The sequence below is a fragment of the Dioscorea cayenensis genome, chromosome 26 (assembly GCF_009730915.1).
Source record: "Dioscorea cayenensis subsp. rotundata cultivar TDr96_F1 chromosome 26, TDr96_F1_v2_PseudoChromosome.rev07_lg8_w22 25.fasta, whole genome shotgun sequence".
NCBI classification, from domain to species: domain Eukaryota; kingdom Viridiplantae; phylum Streptophyta; class Magnoliopsida; order Dioscoreales; family Dioscoreaceae; genus Dioscorea; species Dioscorea cayenensis.
The window spans coordinates 727,751-753,801 of record NC_052496.1 but is presented as its reverse complement, the minus strand read 5'-3'; the positions used below and the strand labels follow the sequence as shown (position 1 = coordinate 753,801).

General features: G+C 36.1%; 5 protein-coding genes and 1 pseudogene across 5 annotated transcripts; 3 read left to right on the top strand and 3 right to left on the bottom strand.

Annotated features, from left to right (window-relative positions):
- Nucleotides 1–6,814: 6,814 nt before the first annotated feature.
- On the top strand, nt 6,815–9,739 carry LOC120253033 (cytochrome P450 CYP72A219-like). The gene is made up of 5 exons (XM_039261277.1): nt 6,815–7,222; nt 7,984–8,204; nt 8,279–8,523; nt 8,614–9,007; nt 9,103–9,739. The coding sequence occupies exons 1-5, from the start codon at nt 6,946–6,948 to the stop codon at nt 9,526–9,528; spliced, it is 1,563 nt and encodes a 520-aa protein (XP_039117211.1). The 5' UTR covers nt 6,815–6,945; the 3' UTR covers nt 9,529–9,739.
- Nucleotides 9,740–11,018: 1,279 nt separating this feature from the next.
- LOC120253178 lies at nt 11,019–12,296 on the top strand (annotated as a pseudogene).
- Nucleotides 12,297–15,413: 3,117 nt separating this feature from the next.
- LOC120253122 (cytochrome P450 CYP72A219-like) lies at nt 15,414–17,553 on the top strand. The gene is made up of 5 exons (XM_039261412.1): nt 15,414–15,719; nt 15,848–16,068; nt 16,192–16,436; nt 16,546–16,936; nt 17,032–17,553. The coding sequence occupies exons 1-5, from the start codon at nt 15,437–15,439 to the stop codon at nt 17,455–17,457; spliced, it is 1,566 nt and encodes a 521-aa protein (XP_039117346.1). The 5' UTR covers nt 15,414–15,436; the 3' UTR covers nt 17,458–17,553.
- Nucleotides 17,554–17,701: 148 nt separating this feature from the next.
- LOC120253123 (ribokinase) lies at nt 17,702–20,586 on the bottom strand. Its single transcript, XM_039261413.1, has 4 exons — nt 19,819–20,586; nt 19,049–19,234; nt 18,165–18,360; nt 17,702–18,086 (listed from the first exon to the last, which is right to left on the bottom strand). Exons 1-4 carry the CDS (start codon nt 20,425–20,427, stop codon nt 17,995–17,997), a joined length of 1,083 nt encoding a protein of 360 aa, XP_039117347.1. The 5' UTR covers nt 20,428–20,586; the 3' UTR covers nt 17,702–17,994.
- A 337-nt stretch (nt 20,587–20,923) lies between these two features.
- On the bottom strand, nt 20,924–23,939 carry LOC120253143. Its single transcript, XM_039261443.1, has 8 exons — nt 23,639–23,939; nt 23,454–23,521; nt 23,190–23,337; nt 23,008–23,088; nt 22,680–22,766; nt 22,066–22,151; nt 21,300–21,420; nt 20,924–21,198 (listed from the first exon to the last, which is right to left on the bottom strand). The coding sequence occupies exons 1-8, from the start codon at nt 23,861–23,863 to the stop codon at nt 21,118–21,120; spliced, it is 897 nt and encodes a 298-aa protein (XP_039117377.1). The 5' UTR covers nt 23,864–23,939; the 3' UTR covers nt 20,924–21,117.
- Nucleotides 23,940–23,995: 56 nt separating this feature from the next.
- LOC120253141 (cytidine deaminase 1-like) lies at nt 23,996–25,392 on the bottom strand. Its single transcript, XM_039261442.1, has one exon. It carries the CDS (start codon nt 25,045–25,047, stop codon nt 24,148–24,150), a length of 900 nt encoding a protein of 299 aa, XP_039117376.1. The 5' UTR covers nt 25,048–25,392; the 3' UTR covers nt 23,996–24,147.
- Between the last annotated feature and the right edge of the window lie 659 nt (nt 25,393–26,051).

Sequence of the window (26,051 nt, the reverse complement as noted above, 5' to 3'; positions counted from 1 at the left end):
GTCCAGATAATTGAGACTGAGGAAGGTAGGGTTTCAGAATCAAAAAGGCACTTGAAAAAGGACCAAATACGAGAAGAGAAGATACAGTTTATCAATAGGTGGTCCACTGATTCAGAATTATTGTGACAAAGAATGCATGTGTCAGTGGCGTTCGGATTGCAACCTTTCTTGAATAAGTTTTCAAGTGTAAGAATCTTGTTATCCCAGGCTAGCCAACAGAATAAAGTAATTTTGCTAGGAGATTTAGATTTCCAGAAATTGGAATAGAGTTGGGAGCGGAGACCTCCGTCTATTAAGAAATTATAGAAAGATTTGACGGAGAAATTTCCGTTTTTATCTAAAGACCAGGAGTATGAGTCTTCAGTATCCATTGTACAATCCGGTAAAAAATTCCGTGCCTGCTTAATCAAGACAGTTGGTAACGGTGAAAACACCTTATTCTGGTTTGATAGATGGCTGGAAGGCCAATCCCCCAACAATCGTTGGGCATCTCTTTTCCTGGACTGTTCCTATCCTTGGATTACTTTAAAACAATTTATATTCATGATTAATTCCCATGTTAATCCTTTTCGAACAGCCACAACTGAAGATTTTCAATTAATGTTCTTTTGTTGATAATTTTTTATTAAAATAGTGCAATATATTAGGGTTTTAGATGTGGTTTTCAAGCCCTATATATAGAGGCGGTTTTAATCGCTTCAATAGCTATAGTGTTGATTTTTTCACTCACCTCTAGACCGTGACGTAGGTTTCTAATAAAAAACTTAGAGGTTGTTATAACACATAATTTTTTATCCCTTCTCAATAGTTTTAGAGGTGCTAATTAATAATTTTTTAACCTTTTTTTTCAATAGTTTTAGAGGTGGTTATAACAGCCTAATAATTTCTTAACCTTCTCAATGTTTTAGAGGTAGTTATAGCCACCTCTACACTAATAATTTTTTATTTCTCTTAGAGATGATTATGACCGCCTCTATAGCTAATTAGAGGTGGTTATAACCACCTCTAAATTTGTTCATTAGTTGAATTGAATTTTAATTTATTTTTTTACTAATAATGAATAAATTGTTTAACCTGTAAATCAAAAACACGAATCTATCAATACATTCAAAAGTATTCTAAATTCAATTTCATTAATTTTTATTGACAAGTAACGAGTTCAAGTGCAATGTGTTTTGATAACAAAATGTAAAGAGTTTTATACTATTTGTCTACTTTTATTGCAAAATATTTTTTTGCTTCAGTAAAATAATACACACCCAATATTTTTTTGCTTAATTAAAATAATACACACGAAAAAGCTCATATTATATTGATTAGTTGGAGTGTGTTGTACAAAAGAGTGGGCCAAGTGAGGAAGTAGAATGGTGGGTGTGTTATGTTTACTTTCTATCAAGTTGGACACTGATGCGGGACGTATTGAGGAGATGGCATGCGCGTTCATGCGGAAGTGGGACTCGAAGTAATAAGGGTATTTTAGTAATTCGCCGGGCAGTGTAGTTTTTAGGTTACTTGGTCCTAGTCTAATGGGAAACGGGCCAACAAACTCGTGAGTCATGCATGATTTCGGCCAAATTCCATCGTTTAGGCCTCGAAAACCCTGATTTTGCTATTTTTAGTAATAATTGATTTCGTCATTTCTTTGGCTAGAAATCTCTGATTTGTAAGCCGTTTATGGCGTTAGTATTTATTTTGTTAACTCTTTTATTTCTTGCCGGTATTTGAAAATTTACCAATTTTGGTATATTTTCGAATTATCTCCGTTTTAGGATTATTTTCATATCTTTGATATTTTTTTTCTATTTAATGTAAGCCTATGGGCAAGAGGAATTCAATTTTGTAATAGTTATTCTCTTGAGTAATAAAATTTACTCTCTTTCCAATTCCTGGCTATCTTTGATCAACAGGTTTTGAAGGCTTGTACTGGGTATTCGTGCGCGAATCAACAGTTCAAGTATATCGCTGCATCAGACACTCCGTAGAACTTGTTTGGTCATGGATGAGAAAGACTGAGCACTTAGTCAATTTTGATGGTTAGACTCTAAAAAAAAACTATTTGATTTGAGGAAAAAAATAAAGCAAATTTAAGGTTTGTGAAAACTTGGTGATTGCTAAGGTAATAAAAACTCTATTGCATTGTTGATGTTGATAAGGCAAAAAATATTTACTAAACCGCCGTTTCCATTATGGTTTTGATGCTACTTTGAGGAAGCTATTGCAAAGTTGTGTAAATTACAAGAAGGGTCTTTTAAAATGTAGAATTTGATGTTCTCCCTCATTTTTAAGAGATGCTTGATGGTTGTAAAATTAGATCTATGATGATCATGTCATGAGGTTTTAGTAGGCAACATGGATTTTAGTTGATAAAAAATATATTGGGATTTTGGTTTTTTTTTTTTTCTTTTTCAAAACTTGGTTAGTTTAGCCATCATATTCATAGGAGGCCACAGGCATTGATGTTTCTAAATGAGACATTTTGATGTATTCAAATGGTGGTAATATGTTTGTTATTTAAATCATATTTAAGAGTTAGACGATAAGAAGCACGACACAGATATGGTGTTAATAGAGGATGCCCATGCGTTTTAAATTCTAAGTTATGTTCGATGTGAGTTGAAGGCAAACCTGAGACTCATTTATTGTTCATTGTTGCGCCTTTATCTTTCGATCAATATCATAGTCAAATTTTATTTGATCAATTGGTAGAGTTTGGAGGGCTAAACTCTTTTAAGAGGGAAGATTATGGATCCCACCCCCAATTAAGCCTTTTTTTAATTTATATTTTGATATTTTGAATTTTAAATTTAAAATAACCCTTGATCTTATCATTAATATTTTCTTAACCTTTCTGATCTTTCCTATTCGGTAACCTATAACCCATCATCTCCTCTGTAACCCCCGGCCCTTTGATCATCATGTTCTCGTTTAGAAAAAAAAAAAAACAGAGAGACCTATCCCTAACTTATCCGCCTCTTCTCTCATCTCCTCGTCATACTCTGATCTTGGTTTCTGATCGTGGACGAAATTGCTTCTCCATTAGGGCTTGTCATAGGTAAGATTTTGTATTCTTGTTCTTCTTTTCTTATTGTTTAGGTTTTGATGGTTGTTAGGGCTAGAGTTTCCTTTGTAGCTTGATTATGGATCTTTAAATCTTGTGATTTTCATTAGAGAGTTGAAATTAAATTCTTATGTTTCCATCCATTCTTCTGATGTGAAAGATTTGAGTTATTTAAGGATAATTATTAGATTGAGAAGTTTTTTGGTAGTATAACAGGGATCTCTACTTAATTTGGGAGCTAGAGACATATTTTGGAGGATATCAAAATATAAAAATTGTAGACAATGATCTTGTTTATCTTACTACCAAATTTCAGATTTTTTTTATGTGTACCCTGTAAGATATAGGCTATACATGCAAGTGCCTCGGATAAGATTTCTTTGCATGACTTGGAGTGTTTTTAATTTTTTTTCATGATTCTCGTGTCTGAATTAGATATAAAGAATTATATGAAAGCTGTAGATATTGATGTTACCTAATAACCTGAGAAATTTTAGAATTTATGTTTCTATAGTTTGCAAGATATAGCCTTGTTAGTGTAACTATCTCGGATGGTATTTCTGTGCAGAGTATGAAGATTTATGGGTATTTTGATGATCATGGACATTGAATTAGGTGAGGTGAAAAATATAAAAGTTGTTTATTATTCAGTCTTATGATTGTTAGTAAAATTTCATTGATTTTAGAATTGTAGATTGAGAGATATGCATGTTTGAATGAGATATGTCTGAATTTTAAGTCTGCATAAATAATCGGAGATTCATTTGAATGCTATAATTTGATTAGTACTCCAAATAATTTGAATTTTGGATAGTATTATGTGCCTACTTTTCTCATAATTTTGAATTTTTTTATTTGGAAAAGTATATGTGAAGTAGTTATGAGGGATTTAGTACTCAATGTTCATGCTAGAATTGTTTTATGCCCTTTGGATTGGATAATTGCTTTTATACCCCTGAAAGATTCTAAATTTAGGAAGTAAAATAATAATTTGATCGTTATTGTTTTTACACCCTTCTGAAATCTTTTTTTGGATTATCTTTGCTCACTAGCGACCTTTGTAGAATTTTTGCATCTTGGAATCCTCTTACACACCGTTACATTTTGTAAATCTATGCTATTAGTGTTTTACTGGGCTTTCTTCCCTAATTATAGGGCATGCCAAAAGCTTTATGGTGTCAGAATTAAAGTTTACCGCATTAGTGAGTATCAGGTAAGTAATCACATAAAAATCCTTATATACGTATTATTCGACATTAGTTAAAATGATAGCACGATTTATTTTGTTTATTATTTGAATTGTCAAATTATATATCAAATTTCAGTTTTTAATTTAATTTATGATATTTTATTGATTTCTCATTTATTTCACTAATCTTTTAGTTCATTGAATTTCTGAGTAATTATATTTATTTGAATTAGGTTAATTATTCATTTATTTGGAAATTTTATAAATTATTTCTTCAAGTTTGGATTCAAATAATTGGTTTAATTTAATATTATAAAAACGGGATCACGTGATTGCTAAAATTTTATTAGGCAAATTACTTTATTTTTGCTCAATCTGAACTTTGATAGTTTGTTGTTTTGTGAACATGAAGTATTTTGACATTAAAATTAGTCCCTAATTAATAATGAACTAACCCTGTCACTGGGGGTTAAACACTGACCATATCGATAAGTATTTTGTTAAGAGACTATAGTTTCACACCTTCTGTCGGTGAAGAATAAAAGCTTCTGATATTCTGGCTCGAGTCACCGAGGGTAAACAAATGAACTTTGATATTTTTGTTTGGATCATAGTTATTGGGAGACATATACTGTATTTATCTAAAAATCAGGCTATGATGGTAGTTTTTGTTTTGTTTATGAATTGTATTTTAATAATTATTCTGCTAAATCATATCACTGGTTTTTTATTCTGAATTTTGAGACTTTTTATGATCCCAATGTTTTTAGTAGTTGCTTACTGGGCTGCCAAGCTCAAAATCTGTTATTAAATTTTTTTCAGATCAAGAGTTTAATAGCTCACTAAAGTGAACAAGTAGCAAGCTTGTCCCTGGTCTAGTTGAGATCAAATCTTTGTTTGTTTTGTAAAGTCTAAGATATGTATTTTGGAAGTTTTGTATTTTCTTCGAAACTTGACTTTTGAAACTTATAGTATTGCTTGATTGTATGTTCTGTTTTGTAATAAGTTCTAAGGCCTTGGATGCCTATTGTGCTATGCACAATAGGTGTGCGGTCATTTGTCAACACACCGCGTATGGCGAATCGGGTTCAGGGTGTGACACTCCGTGATTACATTTAGAAAGATTTTGTTTGGTAAAAAAAAATTTTTGATGATCCCTTAATTAATTCTTACTCTCTGGTGCCAAATGACTTGTCACTTCTGGAAGTATATTTTTCCAAAAAAATTAACCTTTTCAATAGGCTTGGTTTGAAAAACAAAATTTTTACTCTCAAAAACTTGGGCAAGAAAAGGTGTAACACTTTGCTAATTACAACATGTATCATGTATCACTCTGCAAGAGAATCTATAGACCATCTATTTCTACATTGTGATTTTGGATAATAGATATGGGGTTGTTTTGGGTGCTTTCTTCAACTTCCAACTATTCCTTCTTCTCTTCAAAAAGTATTGTCTTTGTGTAGTTTGGCTCTACTAACTTTTGTGCGAGAATGCGGGAATTTACTCATTCGAGTAATCACTTGGAATATTTGGCTAGGATGGAATGCACGCATCCTTTCTATTTTTCTTTAGTCTTTTGTCTCTTCTATTCTCATGTACTATTTTTTGTTGTCATATACTCTCTGTTTTTTTTTTTTACTTATCTATGTTCAATGTTTTTTTAAAATTTTTTTTTATTGATGTACTCATTTTAGTTTAATGCAATCCATCTTTTTAGAAATAAATAAAAAAAAATACACAAAACAACAAGAGATCACACATGTTAGGGTAAAGCCAACCATTTTTGCAATAGAGAAGTGAAAAAAGCAACAAAAACAAAGGGGACAAACAAAAACAAACAAGAAAAACACATATAAAACTAGCATGGCAACCGGAAAAAACATCATGTAAACACCTACAAATTAAAACTTCACGAAATCCACTAAAGATGAAAAAGAGTGATGACTTCGCCGGCGCTTTAAACTTCCTGAGCTCCAGATCCACAGACTCCACTGGCGATTTGGCGCCAAACTTGACTTAGGAGTAATTTGCTTCTCCCCTCCCTGAGCAGGCTTGTGTCTCCATATGGCTGATTTCGCCGGCTTTAGTTCCTCCCTATTTTTTTTTTTGCTTTCCTAGTTCTTTATGTTTACTGTTTTCCTCATCTCTAGTGAGAATTTCAGTATTTTCCTTCGTTCTTATGTTTACTGTTTATGTTTTCTTTTTGTACTTTGTTTTCTTTTTCTCTAATAAATTTATGGTTTATCTACTTTATTTAAAAAAAAAGAGTGATGAAGATAAATACGAACAAAAGTGACACACAGGAGACCTCAAACAGAGGTGGTAACCTTCTAAATAGCACCACCATACATCTCAAAATGCATGATTTGTCATTGTTAGAGTGAGCTCAACTCCTTTTAACAACCATGATTCAAATTAAAGTTCTAGATGGGGCACATTTATATTAAAATAAAATAAAAATAGAAAATAAGATTTTAACAGTGATGTAATCAATGACATCAAACTACTTATCTAATAGCAATTATTCATGGCTTTCCACGGTTGGACTCTTCTACCAAATTAAAAATTTGTTCGTCATCCAAAAGGCTTCAAATCATACATTGGAATTTGTATACTTATCATCAGAAGCTTTGCGGTTAAAATCTTCAGTCACACTGCTTACAAATTCCAAAGGGAGTTTCTCAGTTTCTTTTGAGTGATGACCATGATGATGATGTTGTTATGGGCTGTGGTTGTGCCGGTGCTGTCTTTTTGGGTATGGAGGACGTTGGATTGGGTTTGGTTGACTCCGAGACGGATTGAGAGTGAGCTCCGGCGGCAGGGCCTCCGCGGCAACCACTACCGGATACTTTACGGTGATGCCAAGGACAGTGTCAGGCTCACCAAGGACGCTAGATCCCGGCCTTTGCCCCTTCACTGCCATGACATCGGCTCACGTGTCTTCCCTCTCTTTCATAAAGCCATCAAGGATCACGGTACTGATCATTTACTATTCACTATCATTTTTGTCTTTACAAATACAGAAAAACCATTTACCTAGATGCACATGTGATTAGTTGAGTTTTATGGCAACTGTGCTCTTCAACTTTGTGTGATTAATTGAGTTTTATACATCACTTTTCATTTGTGTCTGTAGACTCTGTATTTGGGTTAGAGTTTGAATTCACTTGTTTTTAGCATCACAAATATTTTATATAAAAAATAGTGTTAATAGACTAAACACTAATTAGTTAGTATGCACTAATTTGCTGCATATAGTGTATGTGTTTTATGATTTAGATTATTTTTTAATTTATTTATTTCATATAAATGAAGAAACATGATAAATTTATTTAGTTTCTACATACAATGTAATTTTTTTTTTAACGAATGGTGATAAATGTTTCCTCACAAAGGAGTGTCAAAAAGATATACAGATATAATGGCAACATGATATAACATGGACCATAACCATATAATGGTAAATCTCCTCTCTCTTACAACCCTGAAAGGGTGGAGAATACGGCTTCTCCTATAGAGAATCTAATGAACAGTTAATGAATAATACTGATATAATATTTGACAATATATATATAATATCAGTATAATACTTTATTGTACTGTGGCATAAAAAATTTGACCTTACCTCACTTGTCCACCATTTAAAGTCGACTTCCAATAGGCTATTTATTTGGTGGTTGTCTCATGTTATTATAGATGTACGCTTTATGATATGCTTGTTACACCGGCAACATAGGTAAAATATCTTTTACGTGGCTTGGACCTTTCGCGAGAGTAACTTTGATGAATCCCGAGTTGGTCAAAGAAGTGTTGTCAGACAAATTTGGTCATTTTATGAAACCAAGAACAACTCCACTTGCTAAATTTCTAGTGCAAGGACTTTTAACTCATGAAGGTGAGAAGTGGGCCAAACATCGAAGGATAATAAACCCTGCTTTCCATCTGGAGAAGTTAAAGGTCACCACTCTTCACTTCTTAACTGTACAAAATGAGCTCATAACGTTTTGTAACTACAAATTTATTGTTTGCAGTTAATGTATCCGGCATTCTCTGCATCTTGTGGTGAGCTAATCAGAAGATGGGACAAGATGATCCCTGATGAAGGCTGCTTGGAATTAGATGTGTTTCCAGAGATCCAAAATGTCACACAAGATGTCATCTCCAGGACTGCATTTGGTAGCAGCTACGAAGAAGGAAGAAGAATATTCGAACTTCTTACAGAGCAAACCCAGCTTATTATTCCAGTTATACAGAGTGTTTATATCCCTGGTTATCGGTGTGCCTTCTTTTAATTAGTCTTCATATGACTTTATTATATATCTTTTGTGTTCTTCGTACTGGCATAACTTTACTCAAATTTGATTAGGTTTCTACCCACACCAATGAACCAAAAAAGAAGCCAAGTTGACAAAGAGATGAAAAGGATACTTAGAGACATGATTGAGAAAAGAGAGAGGGCCATGAGAAAGGGGGAAAGCAGCAAGAATGATCTTCTGGGTATATTATTGGAGTCCAATATGAAAGAGGCTAAAGAAGTGCAAGGGAAGAAGTCCAAAAACAGAGGGATGACTACTGAGGATGTGATTCAAGAGTGCAAGCTATTCTACTTAGCAGGGCAAGAGACAACTTCAGTTCTGCTCACGTGGACAATGATTTTGTTGGGCATGTATCCAAACTGGCAGGCTAAGGCAAGAGAAGAGGTCCTTCACGTGTTTGGGAAGAACACACCTGACATGGATGGATTGAGCCGCTTGAAGATTGTAACTACTTAAAACTTTCTTTCTTTGAATTATTTAATAAGTTGTTCAACCAGACATTTTATGATCCTTCTCATTTTTGTCATGACAATTGACAGGTGACCATGATTCTATATGAAGTTCTCAGGTTATACCCACCAGTGCCTTTCCTTTCAAGAAGATCATATAAAACAATGGAACTTGGTGGGGTTAGTTACCCTCCAGAAGTGATACTCTCACTGCCTATACTCTTAATTCACAGTGACCCTGATTTCTGGGGAGAAGATGCAAAAGAGTTCAAACCAGAGAGGTTTGCAGAAGGGATATCAAAAGCCTCAAAAGTTGCAGGTTCTTTCTTTCCATTTGGTGCTGGTCCTCGTGTATGCGTTGGCCAGAACTTTGCACTGATTGAAGCTAAGATAGGACTTAGCATAATACTGCAACACTTCTCGTTTGAGCTCTCACCTTCTTACATCCATGCACCCTACATGGTTCTTACTGTTCAACCACAGCATGGAGCTCAACTCAAGCTCCATAAGCTCTGATATATATATATATATATATATATATATATATATATATAGGGGTGGCAATAAACCGGGTTTGGACAAAAATTTTAGTATTACGGGCCGGGTCCGGATATAGTCTGGTTGTCCGGATTTAAATCCTGGCCGGGTCCGGCTCAAAAGAAAGGGATAACTGGGTTTTTTTATTTTTAAATTTCTTATATATATAATGTTAAGCCCACTTGCCCAAGTCTATATTTTTTATTACTAATTAAATATAGTTTAGTATTTAAATTATTGTTCATGATTTAAAGTCCAAGCCCATGTTTTAAACTCAAATTTTTTATTTTTCATATATGTTGATCTGACCATTTTTAACCTTTCTTTAATTTATTATATTCAAATAGAATAACCTATTAAATTAAAATAAAGAAAATTAACTAAAAACATAATAAATACACCACGGTGGCCTTCGTACGCTAGGCTATTTTTCTTTTTTTCTTCTTATGGTTTCTGTTTTGTTCTTGTTGTGATTGTTCTCTATTTTCCTTTTTTTTATTTTTTTTAAAATAAAATAAATACACCCGAAAATGGCAGACTTAGATATTTCAATTGCCTCTCCATTTAAATATTGGGAATTCAATCTAGTCTACAAAAGCACATATCCCACTTCATAACCTTTTTTCTTGTAGAAAATTATATCAAGCTAATTATCAATCTAAAATTGAATTAAAAATTAATTAGCATGTCTCTTTCAATAAATTATGATCTATCCATTTTTTATTAAAAAAAATAATTAATATCTTATTAAATAACAATGGTGAACTATTCATAAATTTGAAATATAGGTAAAATATCCCTCACTTGGCTTGGACCTATTCCAAGAGTAAGTTTAATGGATCCAGAGTTGGGCAAAGAAATTTTGGTTAAAAAATTTGGCCAATTTATAAAATCGACACCGACACCAATCACTAAATTTCTACTTCAAGGACTTGTGTAAGTCATGAAGGTGAAAAATGGGCCACATATCGAAAAATCATCAACCCTGCTTTTCACTTGGAGAATTTAAGGTAACCACTATACCATTGGTTTATCCATTTTTACTTATATATGTTTATATATATTGTACTATCAGGATAAATTGAGTTCATAATTTCATGACATCAATATTATGGTTTGTAATTTGTATTAATCGAATGTCTCTATCGTGGTTCGATGCTCTTGCAGATAGCGCCAAGGAGAGATTGATTGATTCCATGGCTACTGTGAAACGCAGTCTGGAGTTCCTGGAGTCGAGGCGTCATCTTGACAGGGTGGACACTGATGCCGAGGAGGCCCCCGTCGATAATATGGAGTAGTTGTTCTGTTTTGTTGGTGTCGGCCCGGGGGTGTTGTTTTTTCCTTCTTTTGTTTTGTTTTGTGACTGCAATATCACTCTTTGTGGTATGAGCGATCCTTGTCTATTGTTTAGTGCTTTTGTTGCTTTTCCTTTTTTAACTGCAGTGGTTTTATCCACCTTTTAAAATTATTATTATTATTATTATGGTTTGTATGCAGCTAATGTTACCAGCATTCTCTACATCTTGCGGTGATCTAATTAGAAAATGGGACAAGATGATCCCTGATGAAGGCTACTTGGAATTAGATGTGTTTCCAGAGCTTCAAAATCTCACAAAAGACGTCATCTCCAGGACAGCATTTGGTAGCAACGACGAAGAAGGAAGAAGAATATTTCAACTGCTAAGAGAGAAAATCCAGCTTCTTTTGCCAGCAATTCAGAGTGTGCTTATCCCTGGTTACCGGTATGTCTTCTTTCAAGTAATCTTCCTTACTATAATGTCACTCTGTTTTTTATCTTCATCATGAGGGTAGAAATTAACTGTAGTTTGCTCAGGTTTCTGCCCACACCAATGAACAAAAAAATAAGCCAAGTTGACAAAGAGATGGAAGGAATAATAAAAGGCATGATTGAGAAAAGAAAGAAGGCCATGAGAATGGGGAAAGGTAGCAAGAATGATCTTCTGGCCGGGCATACTATTGGAGTCCAACATGAAAGAGGCTGAAGAGCATGGGAATTCCAAAAACAGAGTGATGACTACTCAGGATGTGATTGAAGAGTGCAAACTGTTCTACTTTTCAGGGAAAGAGACTACTTCAGCTTTGCTCACATGGACAATGATTTTGTTGAGCATGTATCCACACCGGCAGGCTAAGGCAAGAGAAGAGGTTCTTCAAGTCTTTGGGAAGAACACACCTGACATGGATGGATTGAGCCGCTTGAAGATTGTAACTACTGAAATATTTTGTTCTTTGAATATTTTTGAAATTTGTTCAACCAGGCATTTCATTTAATTATCCTTCTAATGTTTGTGGGGTGACAGGTGACCATGATTCTATATGAAGTTCTCAGGTTATATCCACCAATATCTTTCTTAGCAAGAATGACACACAAACAAATAGAAGTTGGCGGAATTAGTTACCCTCCAGGAGTGATACTCTCACTGCCTATACTCTTCATTCACCATGACGCTGAATTCTGGGGAGAAGATGTAAAAGAGTTTAAACCAGAGAGGTTTGCAGAAGGGATATCAAAAGCATCCAAAGTTGCAGGTGCTTTCTTTCCGTTTGGTGCTGGTCCTCGGATATGCATTGTCCAAAGCTTTGCACTGACTCAAGTTAAGATAGGACTTAGAATGATACTCCAGCACTTCTTGTTTGAGCTCTCACCTTCTTACATCCATGCACCATGCATGGTTCTTGCTCTTGAGCCACAGCATGGAGCTCAGTTCAAGCTGCATAAACTCTAATTCATATAATCTTATTGTGCGTGAGTCGTTGGAACACTGATAACTAGTAGATATATGATAATTTGCAAACATTTAAATTGTCCGATTATTTGAAATCATTTTTTTTTCTTCTCTCTCGAGAAAAAAAAAAAGACCAACTGGCTTGTAGCCCAACAATACCTGATCCTTTCGTTGGAAGAGACACAAATTCGAATTTTCCTAACCGTATTCCCAAGTTTTAAGAAAGTGAGGACTTTATGGCAATTTTTTGTCTGTATGTACGCCACTGAGAGTTGGTGTTTATCTCCCTACCTCAAAAAAAAAAATTATTATTGCACACAACAAAGAATTAAACAAATTTACAATATATAAGATACAATCATGTCTACCATCCTAAAAAAAAATTTAAAAAACTAATAATGTTTAATCTATTATTATTGGGTCACTTTTGTAAAATAATAATGTTTTTATCTGCAGTTGTCCTGACATGTAGGGGTGGACATGAGCGGGTCAGGTCTGAGCTGGGCAAGACTCAAATATACAACCCATATATTCGGGTTGGGCTGGGCCAGGCCATGTTCGGGCCAAATTGTTTTGATCCAAACCCGACCCATTTGATTGTCATTAGGCCCAGGCCCAGCCCAACCCAACCCAAAAAATAAATAATTTTTTTTATGTAATAATTGAAATAACTAAATAAAACTACTACTACAACCCCTAAAATTTTTTCAAACATTTAAAAAAAATACAACACAAGTATTATAAATGTTTACTCTTGAATGACCAGCCAAGATCCGGCGAAGAAGACAAAGCTGAGTAGTCAGTGATTTTTTGACCCTAACCTTTGGGTGGGTTAGGGGTCTTGTTGTGTTATTTTGTTTCGACCTTGTTATCTTGTACTTTGTTTTTGCTCCACTTCTAGTGGATGTTGTTTGGACTTATTTTCAGTTAATGCATGTGGTTTATCCACTTTTTCAAAAAAAAAAAATAAATGTTTACTCTTTTCAAGCCTATTACTATTATATATATATATATATATATATATTATTTATTTATTCGGGTCGGGCAGGGTCGGGTCGAGTCAAAATTCATCTGACTCAAACCCAGCTGAAATTAATCAGTAAAACATTTGAGCTCAACTCGCTTTTAGCTAACTTTCTAAACCCAGGCCCTGTATTTTTTGGGCTGGGTTTGGGCCAGCCCATGGGTCGCCCGGCCCATGTCCACTCCTACTGACATGGCTTGTCATGTTTGTACAAAAAAGAAAAAAAAAATTCACCCTATTGTCACGGTCTAATCAAATTAGAAAATAAAGAAATATATGTCCATGGCAAGTTAAGATGACTAAAAAGGAAAGACAAATGGCAAAGAAGGACCACTTCATTAATCTTTTCTTATGTCCAACATGGATTTATCTAGAATACCATGACATTATCACTGACATCAGATGGATCTAGAATACCGTAACGTTATCACTGACATCATATGGGTAGTGTTATTGTCTTCCATTTTTCCATCTTCTAATCAATTCTACGACTTTTTTTTTTCTCTAGTTATCTATACCCTCAGAGACACTTTAATTTACATACATACATGCGACTCCAAACTTCACCAAGATATAGACAAGAACAGTGGTAAAAGTTTATGAGAATTTTTATTTTTATTTTTATTTTATTTTATTTTTAACAAAATGGACAAATCATACAGTTAAAGGTGTGCACATGGCCGAAAAGTGAACATTCAACCCTACGCTCTCACCTGAGGACACGAAGCTTGAGTGACAAATCCAAATCCACGTTAGAGATCCGTTACCACAACTTAATTTACTACGGGGAGGATTTGAATTCGGAGCAATAAAAATCTCTTACCTCAATCTTAAGCAAGTGGGGCTGTGTTGTTAAGCTATGAGTTTTTTGGTAAATGAAAGTCCCCTACCTCTTTGGCCTAATTTTTCATTTAATCTTTCCCTCTTAAACAAAAAATAAAATTCTATTTTATAAAAAATATTTTTCATTTTTTCACTAATATGGTATTCAAACCCCTCTTTATTCCAACTTTTGGAAAGTGGGTTACCCCAGCAAAATATCCTTTTTTTACTAGCTTGCTTGGAATGATAAAAGTCTTACCTTCACCAACCTAGCCAAAAGAGGTCGTAATATCCGTTGTGCAACGGACACTTGTATTCTATGCCACAGATACCCAGAGTCAGTGGATCATCTCTTACTTAAGTGCGACTTCTCAAACCGATCTAATTTGGCATTTCTTCAAACAAAAATTTGGTCTTTGCTCTCACCCTCGGTCTATCTCAAAAGTTTGGACCTTTTGAATCCCATCCTTAAAGGACCCATAGTGACTTTTTTAGGATCTCTTAAGAGCCATTTTCTGGAACTTATGGCTCGAGATAATTTATCATATTTTTTATTTGCTTGCTCTTACTCCGCATTCAGTTATTTCAAAGATTATTTATATGCTTCTTGCTTGGATTTCAACAACTAGAGACCTGAGTCAGCGCTTTCCAGGTGATTCCATTCATAAGTTAAGGTGCTCCATTGACTTCCTGAGCGCGCGTCCAGATGATCAGCCTTGTGCCATAATCCCTTCTACTACTAAGGAGTGTTCGACTCCGTTTCTTCTCTTGAGAAGGTTTCGGATATCTGAGGGTAGATTTTGTCTCCACTGCTGTATAGTTTCTTCTGTTTTTGGCTTTTTGTTTTTGTTTTCTATTTTTCATTTTTTACGTGGCTATTTAATTGAGACATTAATCACCCCTTGTGACTGTATCTCATCTCTTGTCATTTTTTCCTAGTTTTTTTTTTGTTATTGTTAGTTCTCGTTTTCTTTTTTAATAAATAAATGGTTTATCACTTTACTCTTTTTTTAAAAAAAAAATAAAAAATCCACTAATATCAACCTTACCTTTTTAAGCTATCAAAAAAATTAGGCTTATTGAAAAAACAAAGATATTTCCGGGACATTTTAGTAACTTCCTTCAATTTAAAGTATGGCTTTTTTTTTTAATATATTACAAGCAATAATGGCTTTTTAATATAACAGATATACGTCGTGTCCAATTGTACTTTTCTAACTCAGCTCCATCTATTTTCATTATATATATATGACTCCCCAAAGCCATGACTCTACCTGTTCCTTGATCAATACTGATGATGATGATGATGATGATGATGATGATGATATGGGGTATGGTGATAGTGTTAGTAGTGTGGGTTTGGAGAACGTTGGATTGGGTTTGGTGGACGCCGAAAAGGCTCGAGAGCGAGCTCCGACGGCAGGGCCTGCGCGGTAACCGCTACCGGATCTTGCATGGCGATCTCAAGGACAACGTCCGGCTCTTGACCGAGGCTAAAAACCGGCCTATGGTCCTTCACTCACATGACATCGCCCCTCGTGTCCTCCCTCTCTACTACAACGCCATCAACGATTATGGTACTCATACTCATGCACTTCATGGCTTTGCAATAACTCCTGCAGAATTATTACTTATATTTAACTGTTGTTATAATATACAGAGTAGTGTTGTATGTAATATATATTACATGCTTAAAAAAATGCAGGTAAAATGTCCTTAACTTGGGCTGGACCTGATCCAAGAGTGAGCTTGATGGATCCAAGATTGGTCAAAGAAGTTTTGTCAAACAAATTTGGGCATTTTATGAAAATAAAAGGAAATCCTCTTTCAAAATTACTAATTCAAGGACTTGCTCGGCATGAAGGCCAAAAATGGGCCATACACAGAAGAATTATCAATCCTGCTTTCAATCTTGACAAGCTGAAGGTAATCACTGTAATGTGCTATTCTACCTATTTTACATATAGAAGACCACATTGTTAGCAAATTTTTTGTTTATCAAAAACAGATGGACTGAGATAATTACACACTAAACTTTCTGGTTTGCAGCTGATGGTGCCAGCATTCTCTACATCTTGTGGTGAAATAATTAGAAAATGGGACAAGATGATTCCTGATGGAGGCTGTTTGGAATTAGATGTGTTTCCAGAGCTTCAAAATGTCACACAAGATGCCATCTCCAGAACTGCATTTGGTAGCAACTATGAAGAAGGAAGAAGAATATTCCAATTCCTAAAAGAACAAACCCAGCTTTGTATTCAGGCTTTCCAGAGTGTTTATATCCCGGGTTATCAGTATGCCTTCTTTCAATTAATATTCCTTTTTTTCAATCTGGCTTCCTGATTTTTTTCCCTTTTTTTCTTTTTCTTCGTTCAATAAGAAGTTTGGTCTTGATTTAATCAGGTTTCTGCCCACACCAATGAATAAGAGAAGAAGACAAGTTGACAAAGAAATGAAAAGAATACTCAGAGACATGATTGAGAAGAGAGAGACGGCCATAAGAATGGGGGAAAGTAGCAAGAATGATCTTCTGGGTATATTATTAGAGTCCAATATGAAAGAGGGTGAAGAAGAGCATGGAAAGTCCAAAAACAGAGTGATGACTACTGAGGAAGTAATTCAAGAGTGCAAACTGTTCTACTTTGCAGGGCAAGAGACCACTTCAGTTCTGCTCACATGGACAATGATTTTGTTGAGCATGTATCCAAACTGGCAGGATAAGGCAAGGGAAGAGGTTCTTCAAGTGTTTGGGAAGAACACACCTGACATGGATGGATTGAGCCACCTGAAGACTGTAACTACTTAAATATTAATTTCTTTTTTTGAATTATTTAATAAGTTGTTCAACCAAACATTTCATGATTAACATAATGTTTGTGATTGCTGCAGGTGACCATGATTCTATATGAAGTTCTCAGATTATACCCGCCAGCAGTTTTCCTGAACAGAAGAACATATAAAACAATTGAAGTTGGTGGGATTACTTATCCTCCAGGTGTGATACTCTTATTGCCTATACTCTTAATTCACCATGACACTGAATTCTGGGGAGAAGATGCAAAAGAATTCAAGCCAGAGAGGTTTGCAGAAGGGATATCAAAAGCTTCAAAAGTTGCAGGTGCTTTCTTTCCGTTTGGTGGTGGTCCTCGTGTATGCATTGGCCAGAACTTTGCATTGATTGAAGCTAAGATAGCACTTAGTATGATACTGCAACACTTCTCGTTTGAGCTCTCACCTTCTTACATTCATGCACCATGGACTGTTATCACTCTTCAACCGCAACATGGAGCTCAACTCATGGTGCATAAACTTTGATGTATTATATATTTTATTGTGAGACTGTTGTTATTGGAACACTTTGTCTATGCATAAAGAATGAACTCAAATAAGTTCGAATATCAGTTCATGGAAAGTGAGGGCACAAGTGTTGCTGAACTTACGTCATACGTATAATAACTTACAATATTCCAAACGGAATGACTTAAAATAAAAACAGGTAATAAAATACATTTGGCGCTTGCATAAACTCAAGGTTCATAAACTCCAATTTATATGAACATAAAATAAAAATTATTATGCTGTTTGTATTAATCCATGCATGTATTAATACACAGGAAAAGCTATATACTGACACAAACCACATCTAGGATTAACTACAACGACCAAACAAGAATTGAACTCTCATTTGTTGTTTCCTTAAATCATCCCTGGAGTTGAATTATTTGTTAACAATCATAGCATGATTACATATCACATGCAGTTATTCCATCCGCTTTTGTTTAACAGGTTTCCCCAGAATCCTTGAAAGATGTACTTCTCCTTGACGAGTAGATTATGGTAGAGCAAACTCTTTTAAAGAGAATCTAAAAGCTTCATAACTGCTGCCCTCTTCGGCATACTTGGAATCGCCCCTTTCACTTGTACACAAAGAGAGGCTGCCGCAGCTGAAATAAGGGCCAGTGTGAGAATGGAATTCATTAGACTTGGAAAAAGAGATTTAGATGATCTGAGCATTTCTATACCTGCAAATTTCAAGCATTCTGTTTTGGACTTGCCCTCCACAAGGGCGACGGCAAAAGCAGCAGTAAATGTATCTCCTGCTCCAGTGGTATCAACAACTCTCTTGGCGGTGATGATAGGCTGCCTAATAGGCTCCTGCCCTTGAATAAATAAAGCCGAACCTTTCTCACCAAGCTTTACTAGAACTTGTTTAGTACCCTAAAATTGTTCAATGTGTTGAGAGTTAAGCACCTTATGCTAAATGTTTCAATATAATTAAATAAAAAAAAAGGTAAACCACAAAAAAAAAACAGAAAGTGCAAAACTCTCAAATCTGAACTTTGTCGCTATTTCTCCAAAATTTCCCTGGAATTAAATTATCTGCTAACAAGCTCAGCATTAACACATAATAAATGCAATTCTTTTATTTGCCTTTGTATTATAGATTCTCCTCAGATTAAATAGTTTTCCATGCTGTCCATTAGTGAATTACATAATGTACCATGGAAGTAGTTTCACTTGTCCTAAGGCCTTCTTGGAGAGCCCTTGAATTAACATACTTCAAATTAGCACCAAAACACATCCGAAGAAGTAAACAATTCTTGTATATACATCCAACATCACCCCTGCTCAATCCAATCCGCAACCCTACTTGATCCTGTTTTTCACTCAATGAGGCTTGCAGATCCAATGTTTGCCCAAAAAGAGATAAAGAATTATTTGAGAAGCGCAATGTAAGAAATGCTTTCAGTTTTAAAAAACCACACATTAATAAAATCACCAAATATAAACTAGAGAATGATCCAGAAAGTAAAGGATATGGAGTGGTTTTAGATGTACCGTGCATGTCTTCAGTATGCAATCAATCTCATTAGATATTAACACAAGAAAAGCGTATAGGCCTCACCATTTCATGGCACTTCATAGCAGCATGAGTAATTTGTTCAAAATTCTCTGTTGGCATTCCTGTCAGGCGTGCTAGCTCTGTTTCATTTGGGCTCAAAATATCCACAACGTTAATAAGCTCTTTTGAGATAGGACCCTCCATCCCTCCAACATCTAGGATAACCGGAACATTTGCTCTTCGTGCCGCCTATGTAATGAAGTTCTAATTAGCAGAGATGTAATCCAATTAAGGTAAAAAAGAGAGTTTTTGAGGCACTAAAAGATAAATGTATTCTCACCATTAAGATAAATATATATCATAAATAAAGAAACAAAACACAAAGATACAACAATATCAGAAAACAAATGGCCATTGTCTATGTCATGCCATCTCAGAAAACTGTGAAGTTATTAAATTTATCTACTTGTGAGCAAGTGATTTCTAGATCAATTTATAGGCTGCCTTCAAGGACTTTATTACGGTTCACTGAATATTCATCAATGCCTTGTCTAAGCCAATTCTAAAGCTATCCTACTAAATTTTACACTCCAACAATTGAATGAAAACCAACAACTGCCGACCATTCACATTCCTGCAGCAAGGCAAAGTATTTTGAAGCCCAGTATCAAGAATCATAATTATACTCACAAGAAAGTAACAATTCAAGATTATTGAGAGAAATCACACAATAAAGATAAGTGCAAGCTCAAATTTTTACACTAATTCAGAAAAATCTAACAACTTTAGAACCAGAAAAAGAAAACCACAAACACACGACACATTAGGATTACCTGAGCAACCTGCAAATTAACGCGGTCAGGGATCTCGCGCTGCAGCAACACAATCCCAGCATCCTTCACCACCTCCAAGTCCTCAACCATCACCTCATCCTGCCACCCCCATATATTAGCCCCGCCAACGATGATTATCGAGTTCTGCCCATTCTCCTGCAGCATTACCACAGCATGGCCCGTGGGCGCCGCCTCCACACGCTGGAGCCGGTCGAGCCGCACGCCGCCGTCCGACAGTGCGTCTTCAATCAATTGTCCGTGAGCATCACTACCGACGCGGCCAAGGAAGAAAGTGGAACGACCATGGGGGCAAAGGAGGGCACCGCAGCAGGCCTGGTTGGCGCCCTTGCCGCCGGCGAGCGTCTCACCGGAGCGGGCGGAGACAGTCTCTCCCTCCTTGGGCAAGCGATCGATCTCAACATAGATATCGGCGTTGGCGGAGCCAACGACGACCACGGGCTTCTCGGACGAGGCGGAGACGGAGAGCAATGGCGAGGCAAAGGACTTGGAGGCGAAAGAGATGTGGGTGGTGGGATGGTGGCCATTGTTGTTGAGGCGAAGAGACAGAAGGGGAGTTGGGGACGCTGAGATTTGGATCAAAGACTCCATTTTTATTCACTCAAGCTCCGCAGCGATGGAGAAAAGATTTTCAGAGGATTTTTACGGCCAACTTAAATTCCTTTTGATTAGCATAAGGACGAAGCTGATTGCTCTATTTTTAGTAAAATAATCTTTATGATAAAAGAAAATTTGTTATCATTATTCTTCATCTTTATCTTTATTATTATCTACCATCTTTGTTGTTATCTCCTTTTTTTTATTATTTTATTTTTGTTATTATCTCTTTCCTGGGTTGTTGGGTTAAGTTTAAATGTGGAGTTTAAACTATATATATATATATATATATATATATATATATATATATATATATATATATTAAATAGGAGGAAAATTGAGTAAATTTTGATCTAATTAATAAATACTAAATATTTTAAAATTAAAATCTTAGTTTTATAAATTTATTGATATTATAATTTATTAAAATATATATAAATAAATTATCTAAATTTTTTTGTTCATTATAAGTTTATAACATTAACCAAAGTAATTTGAATAAACAGACAGTTTTTCTTTTAAATCAATTGGCAATATATCTCCTACGATTTATGCACCTCTTACAAAACAAAACAAAAGTTATAGACTCATAAGTAGAAAACTATGTTGCTCACCTGTATATATATATATATATATATATATATATATATTCAGAGTGTATATATATAAACATATATTCAGTAATCATACAGTATTTAGCTTCTTCCTTGAATACACTATATACATGGGATCCGATCGCCCTGGGTTGGGGGATATGTCCACGGCCTGCAAACCAGATCACCACAATTTAAATTAACATGAATGCGTAAAATAACATACTTCACAAGCTAACATGAGTCAAGGAATGCAGTTATTTGTAACAATACCACAGGGGGTTCAAAGCCTCCAGCATAATGGAAGTAGGCCCCAACAATCCAGGCATGATCAACATCACCGGTAGATGTCCAAATAGAGATGGCTTTGGTCCAGAATAGACGATTTGAGAAACTATACAATAGAAATGCACATGATTAGCAACTGTGCATCTTCTACAGATTCTATCAATGCCGCCCGAATGCGATTGAAAATTTTTGGTGAAATCCTAATAAAACCAGTTCTAAGTCTGGACTAATTCTCGCAGCTAGTACTGATGTTCACGGCAACTGTCCTGGGAGCATTTTATATCAAACTAGAGATCTTGGATATTGCCAAGTGATCATTTGATTACTTAGAGATTTGCAAAACAAAAAGAGAACTAGTCATAGAATCAAAGCTCAAATTACTATCAAAGAGAATAACAAGAGCAAAATGCCCAATTAATTCTCTCTATTTTTAACACAAACAGACTGAAAAGACCAAACTGAGATCAATGTATTAAGTACAAGAATCATATCTTGGATCCTAAGATTAACTAATTCAAACTTTATATGCTTGAAAACAAATGAACCTGATTAGCGCCATATCATGTAGGGAAATATAGATGTCCTTCAGAATAGTTTTTAATGACATCAAAATTTTTGTAAGGTTGTGGCGCTTATTGATTACAGTAAATGTTAAAAGACAGAACATTGTTCTATTGAAATTAATGGAACAGCATATAAGGAACGTGAACAGATAATATTAAAAAAAAAATGCAGTGAAATAACTTAATACCTCATTACAGCTAGACCACCTGGTTTGAGTATCCGTTGCATCTCCTTGAAAACTTCGATCGGTTTGGTCAGGTAGTCAACACTTACCTGCAATATTTCTCAGATTCCAGAATATGAAAATGGCAAGCAATATCATGTAACATTGAATCCATATGCAATGAAGATGCCCAAAAAAAGAAAAAACGAACAAAATGCATTCAAGTAAAACCTTTCCTCCACGGCTAATTAGGAAAAACACAAGTTATAGGACAAAATTTGCAGCTAAATTGCTTCTCATAAAAATAAATAAATAAATAAAACAGCCAAAATAAAAACAAAATCAGAAGACAGTGACAGTGATAAGTATAAAATGTGGACAAAGCAAATAGCAGTGAGCTCAAAACCCAGACCTTAGTAGGCCTCTACACCAATCCTAGAGACGTTAACAAAATGCTCCACAAATATTAGCATGCTGAGACTAGGTGATAAAGATAAACAGAAATTTCACTGTCAGTAGCCGCTAGCCAAAATGGAAAAGAAATAACAGAATTACAATAAAAAAGAGACGAAATAGAACATAGCAACAAAATAAGAAAAAGGAACCCTTGTAATGAACACAAAGAAAGGGCATCATACCACATTGGTTATGACATCAAAAGAATCATCAGCAAATGGAAGTTTGGGGTTCTCATTTAGATCTTGCACAATATAGTCAGTCAATATCTGAAAATGCATCAAACTGAAGTTAGCTATACACATAAGTACCTTAGTGAAGCAGTTATGAGAATTGCTCACAAGCAGAGATTTCTCCTTCACTCATAACTGGCATTGAGGTGTGGGTTTGAAACATGCTTAAATAAAATTGAGTGAAATTTGATATGATTGAATATTAATTCTCACAAATAGCAAATGAACAAGGATCTATTAATGCCTGCATCCTATATAAATTAACATTTCCAAGTACCGGATTCAGCTTGAGCTCTTCTTCGTTCATGCCCATTCCCACAATTCTATCTTGCTTGTACCCAGGAGGATAGTGGCTAACCTAAATGTACAACACAACACCAAAGGAGTTCAATCAAAATACACAAATCATATGAGCAAAACTAAGCTCTTGAGGCCAAAAATGAAATCAGAATGGCCTACCCAGCTGCTGCACAAATCTAAGAGAGACACGCCAGGAGTGTTACTCGGTGGAAAAACCTTTGAATAGTACCTCGTAAGCGCAGCGATAGCTGGATCATCAATATGCGTAACAAATCGAGGTTCCGAGTAGAACAAAGAATCCGATGATCTAAACATATTCAATTGATTCCAAAATAGTGTTTAGTGTGACTTTTCACAATAATTTCTCTCGAATCAAAAGCAGAAATTAAAGCAAAATGGCGAAAGGAGTGTCCAAGAGAGTACTCATCGAATCGGCTGAAATCCTCAGCCTTGAATGGGAACACCTCTGGCCATTCCACATTCTTCAAAACCTAAAACGCAAAATCCAAACAACAAAAACAGAAAACGGCATCTCAACCTCTAATTCCCAATCCCATCCTTCTAACCATATAAAATCCCTACAAGAACATCCAAGATCAAAGGCAAACCTGCTCGACCGGAGACACATCCTGCTGAGGCCTCGCTGAAGCGGTGGAGAAGCGGCTTCCGAGAGAGGTCATGCGGCCGAGCTGATCTAGAACAGAGGCCCCAAAACCAAAGAAAATACGTCGTGAAGAAGGCTTAGAGAAAACAGCTGCAAATGGGGAGCGAGACCAAAGGGAATGGGCTCTCCCTAGACGAAGAAGCAACGGGGGCGAAGCAATGGCAGCCATGAAGATGGAGATCCTCGAGAAGACGCCATTTTAGAGAGGGTTTCGAAGCTTTGCGTGGCGGGTTCGTGGTCACAGACTCACACGAATGTATAGTATAGAAAGAAAACATTACTGGTTCAAAGTTGTTCCAAATAAGCCCTTAAAAATTTCATTTATTAAAATAGAAAAATTTTAAGGGTGTTATCACAAAACTAACTTTTTATTCATAAGGAGGTGATTGATTGATTGATTGATCATCAACGAGATCAAATCTCCACCGTTCATTCAGATCAAATCTATTTCTATTAAGCCTGGCGGTAATGAGAGACTTGAAGGCGGGCTTTGGGAGCCACGGCGGCGAGAACGACCCTCGCCGTCGCCTCCTGAGGCACCACCGCCTTCTCCTTCTCCACCAGCGCCGCCTCCACGATGTCCTCCCACGCGCCACCTCCGGCCATCAGGTATGCCACCAGCGCCGCCGCCACCGGCCCCATCCCCGGGTTGTACGCCGCGGACTCCATGTAACCTCCTCCTCCCACCCTCCCCTTCCCATCCCCCACCGCAAACCCCGCCGCGCACCCACTGTAGGGCGCGTGAGCTGATCTCGCTCCGTTCACCGCCGCTCCGAGGATCCTATTGGGAGCCTCGTGCCCGTCGTCGATGATCTCGATTCGGTTGTTATGGGGCTCAAGGAGGAACGGAGAGTCGTCGTGGAGGAGATCGGAAGGGCCAAAGGGCTCCGGGATGTAGTAGGAGAGAGGGCGGAAGGCGAGATCTGAGCCGGAGCCAGTGATGAGGATCTGGATCTGAGAAGCATTGCGGATCTCCTGGAAAAACTGGCGGCAGTGACCACAAGGAGCGGAGGAGACCGCGATGCAGCGAATGGCTCGTTCTCGGTGAGCTGCGGCATTGGTGATGAGGAACTGCTCGGCGTGGACCGAGTGGTGGAGCGGGAGTCCGGGGAACTCCAAGTTAGCTCCAAAGTAGATCCGTCCACTCTCACCCAATCCAACGGCGCCGACGAGATGGCCGGAGATTGGAGCTCTTGCTAGCCTCTTCGCCGCCGGGACCAGCACCGGCAGAAGGTCCATCACCGACGACAACCCCTGCGCTTTCATCATGTTCTCCGCTTCCTCGACGTCGATCACGAAGCGTGCGGGTGATGCATTCTCAGCCGTTGATTTGGTCGGTGGCGGCGCATCCATGAGGTATGGCTAAATGAATTGCAACCTTGTCTCTATGAAAGCAGGGGGGAAGGGTGTCCTGTCCTCACGTAGTTTAGATGATATTTAATAGGTAGACGTAATTACTTACTTTTTTTTTAAGTAGTTTGATAAATAAAAATTAATTTTAAAATAAAGATGAAGTGGAACTTACCTTACTTATAAGTTATGAAATAATTAATTTTAATTGTCTCTCAAAACTCATGACTATTAGATATAATGCCTAGCTTAACCAAAATGCCAAGGATAGCTTTGGTAGGTCAGTGTCAGTGAGTGGCCTTGCTGTCATTCGATCCATCCAAATAGAAAACAATGTTGATCTTTGATTGAGGAGCTATTGCATGATGTTTTTTTAAAAAAAAGTAAATATGGATAAATTACATATTTATTGAAAAATTAAAAAGACAACGATGTAGAGAAAAGCAAAGATCAGAGAAGACCTTACCAGAAGTGAGAAAAGACAAATATTACAAAACAAAGAAGCTGCAAAGAACAATCATCGAAAAATACTCTGGATCGACGAAAGGCGTCGTCCCTGAGTCATGAGGTCCGTCAGGGTTAAAAAGAATGAGGATTACTCCTTTGCAATGCCAGGTGCCGATATTTTGATTTTTTTTTTTTAATATTTTGAAAATATTTTTCACATGATTTTTTTTTAATAATTTAGCAGTTTTAAATCTAATCAAATTACTGTAGTCTAATATGATGATATCAAAGCTACTTTATTTTTAAAAACCCAATGTTTGATTGCAAAGGTTAGATTTTAAATGAATTTCATAATTCAACTCAAGTAAAAATATTTGTACTTTCAGACAAATCTTTTAAACTATTATGATTTTTACATTAATCTTTTTTAGGTTTAATTTTTTTTTTTCTAAAACCATAAATAGTGTTTGACGTCACCATTGACTAGATAACTCTAGTTTAATTCATACCAAGATGTCATTTGAATGAGCAATCACATTGTTTTTTTCATGCTTTGCATA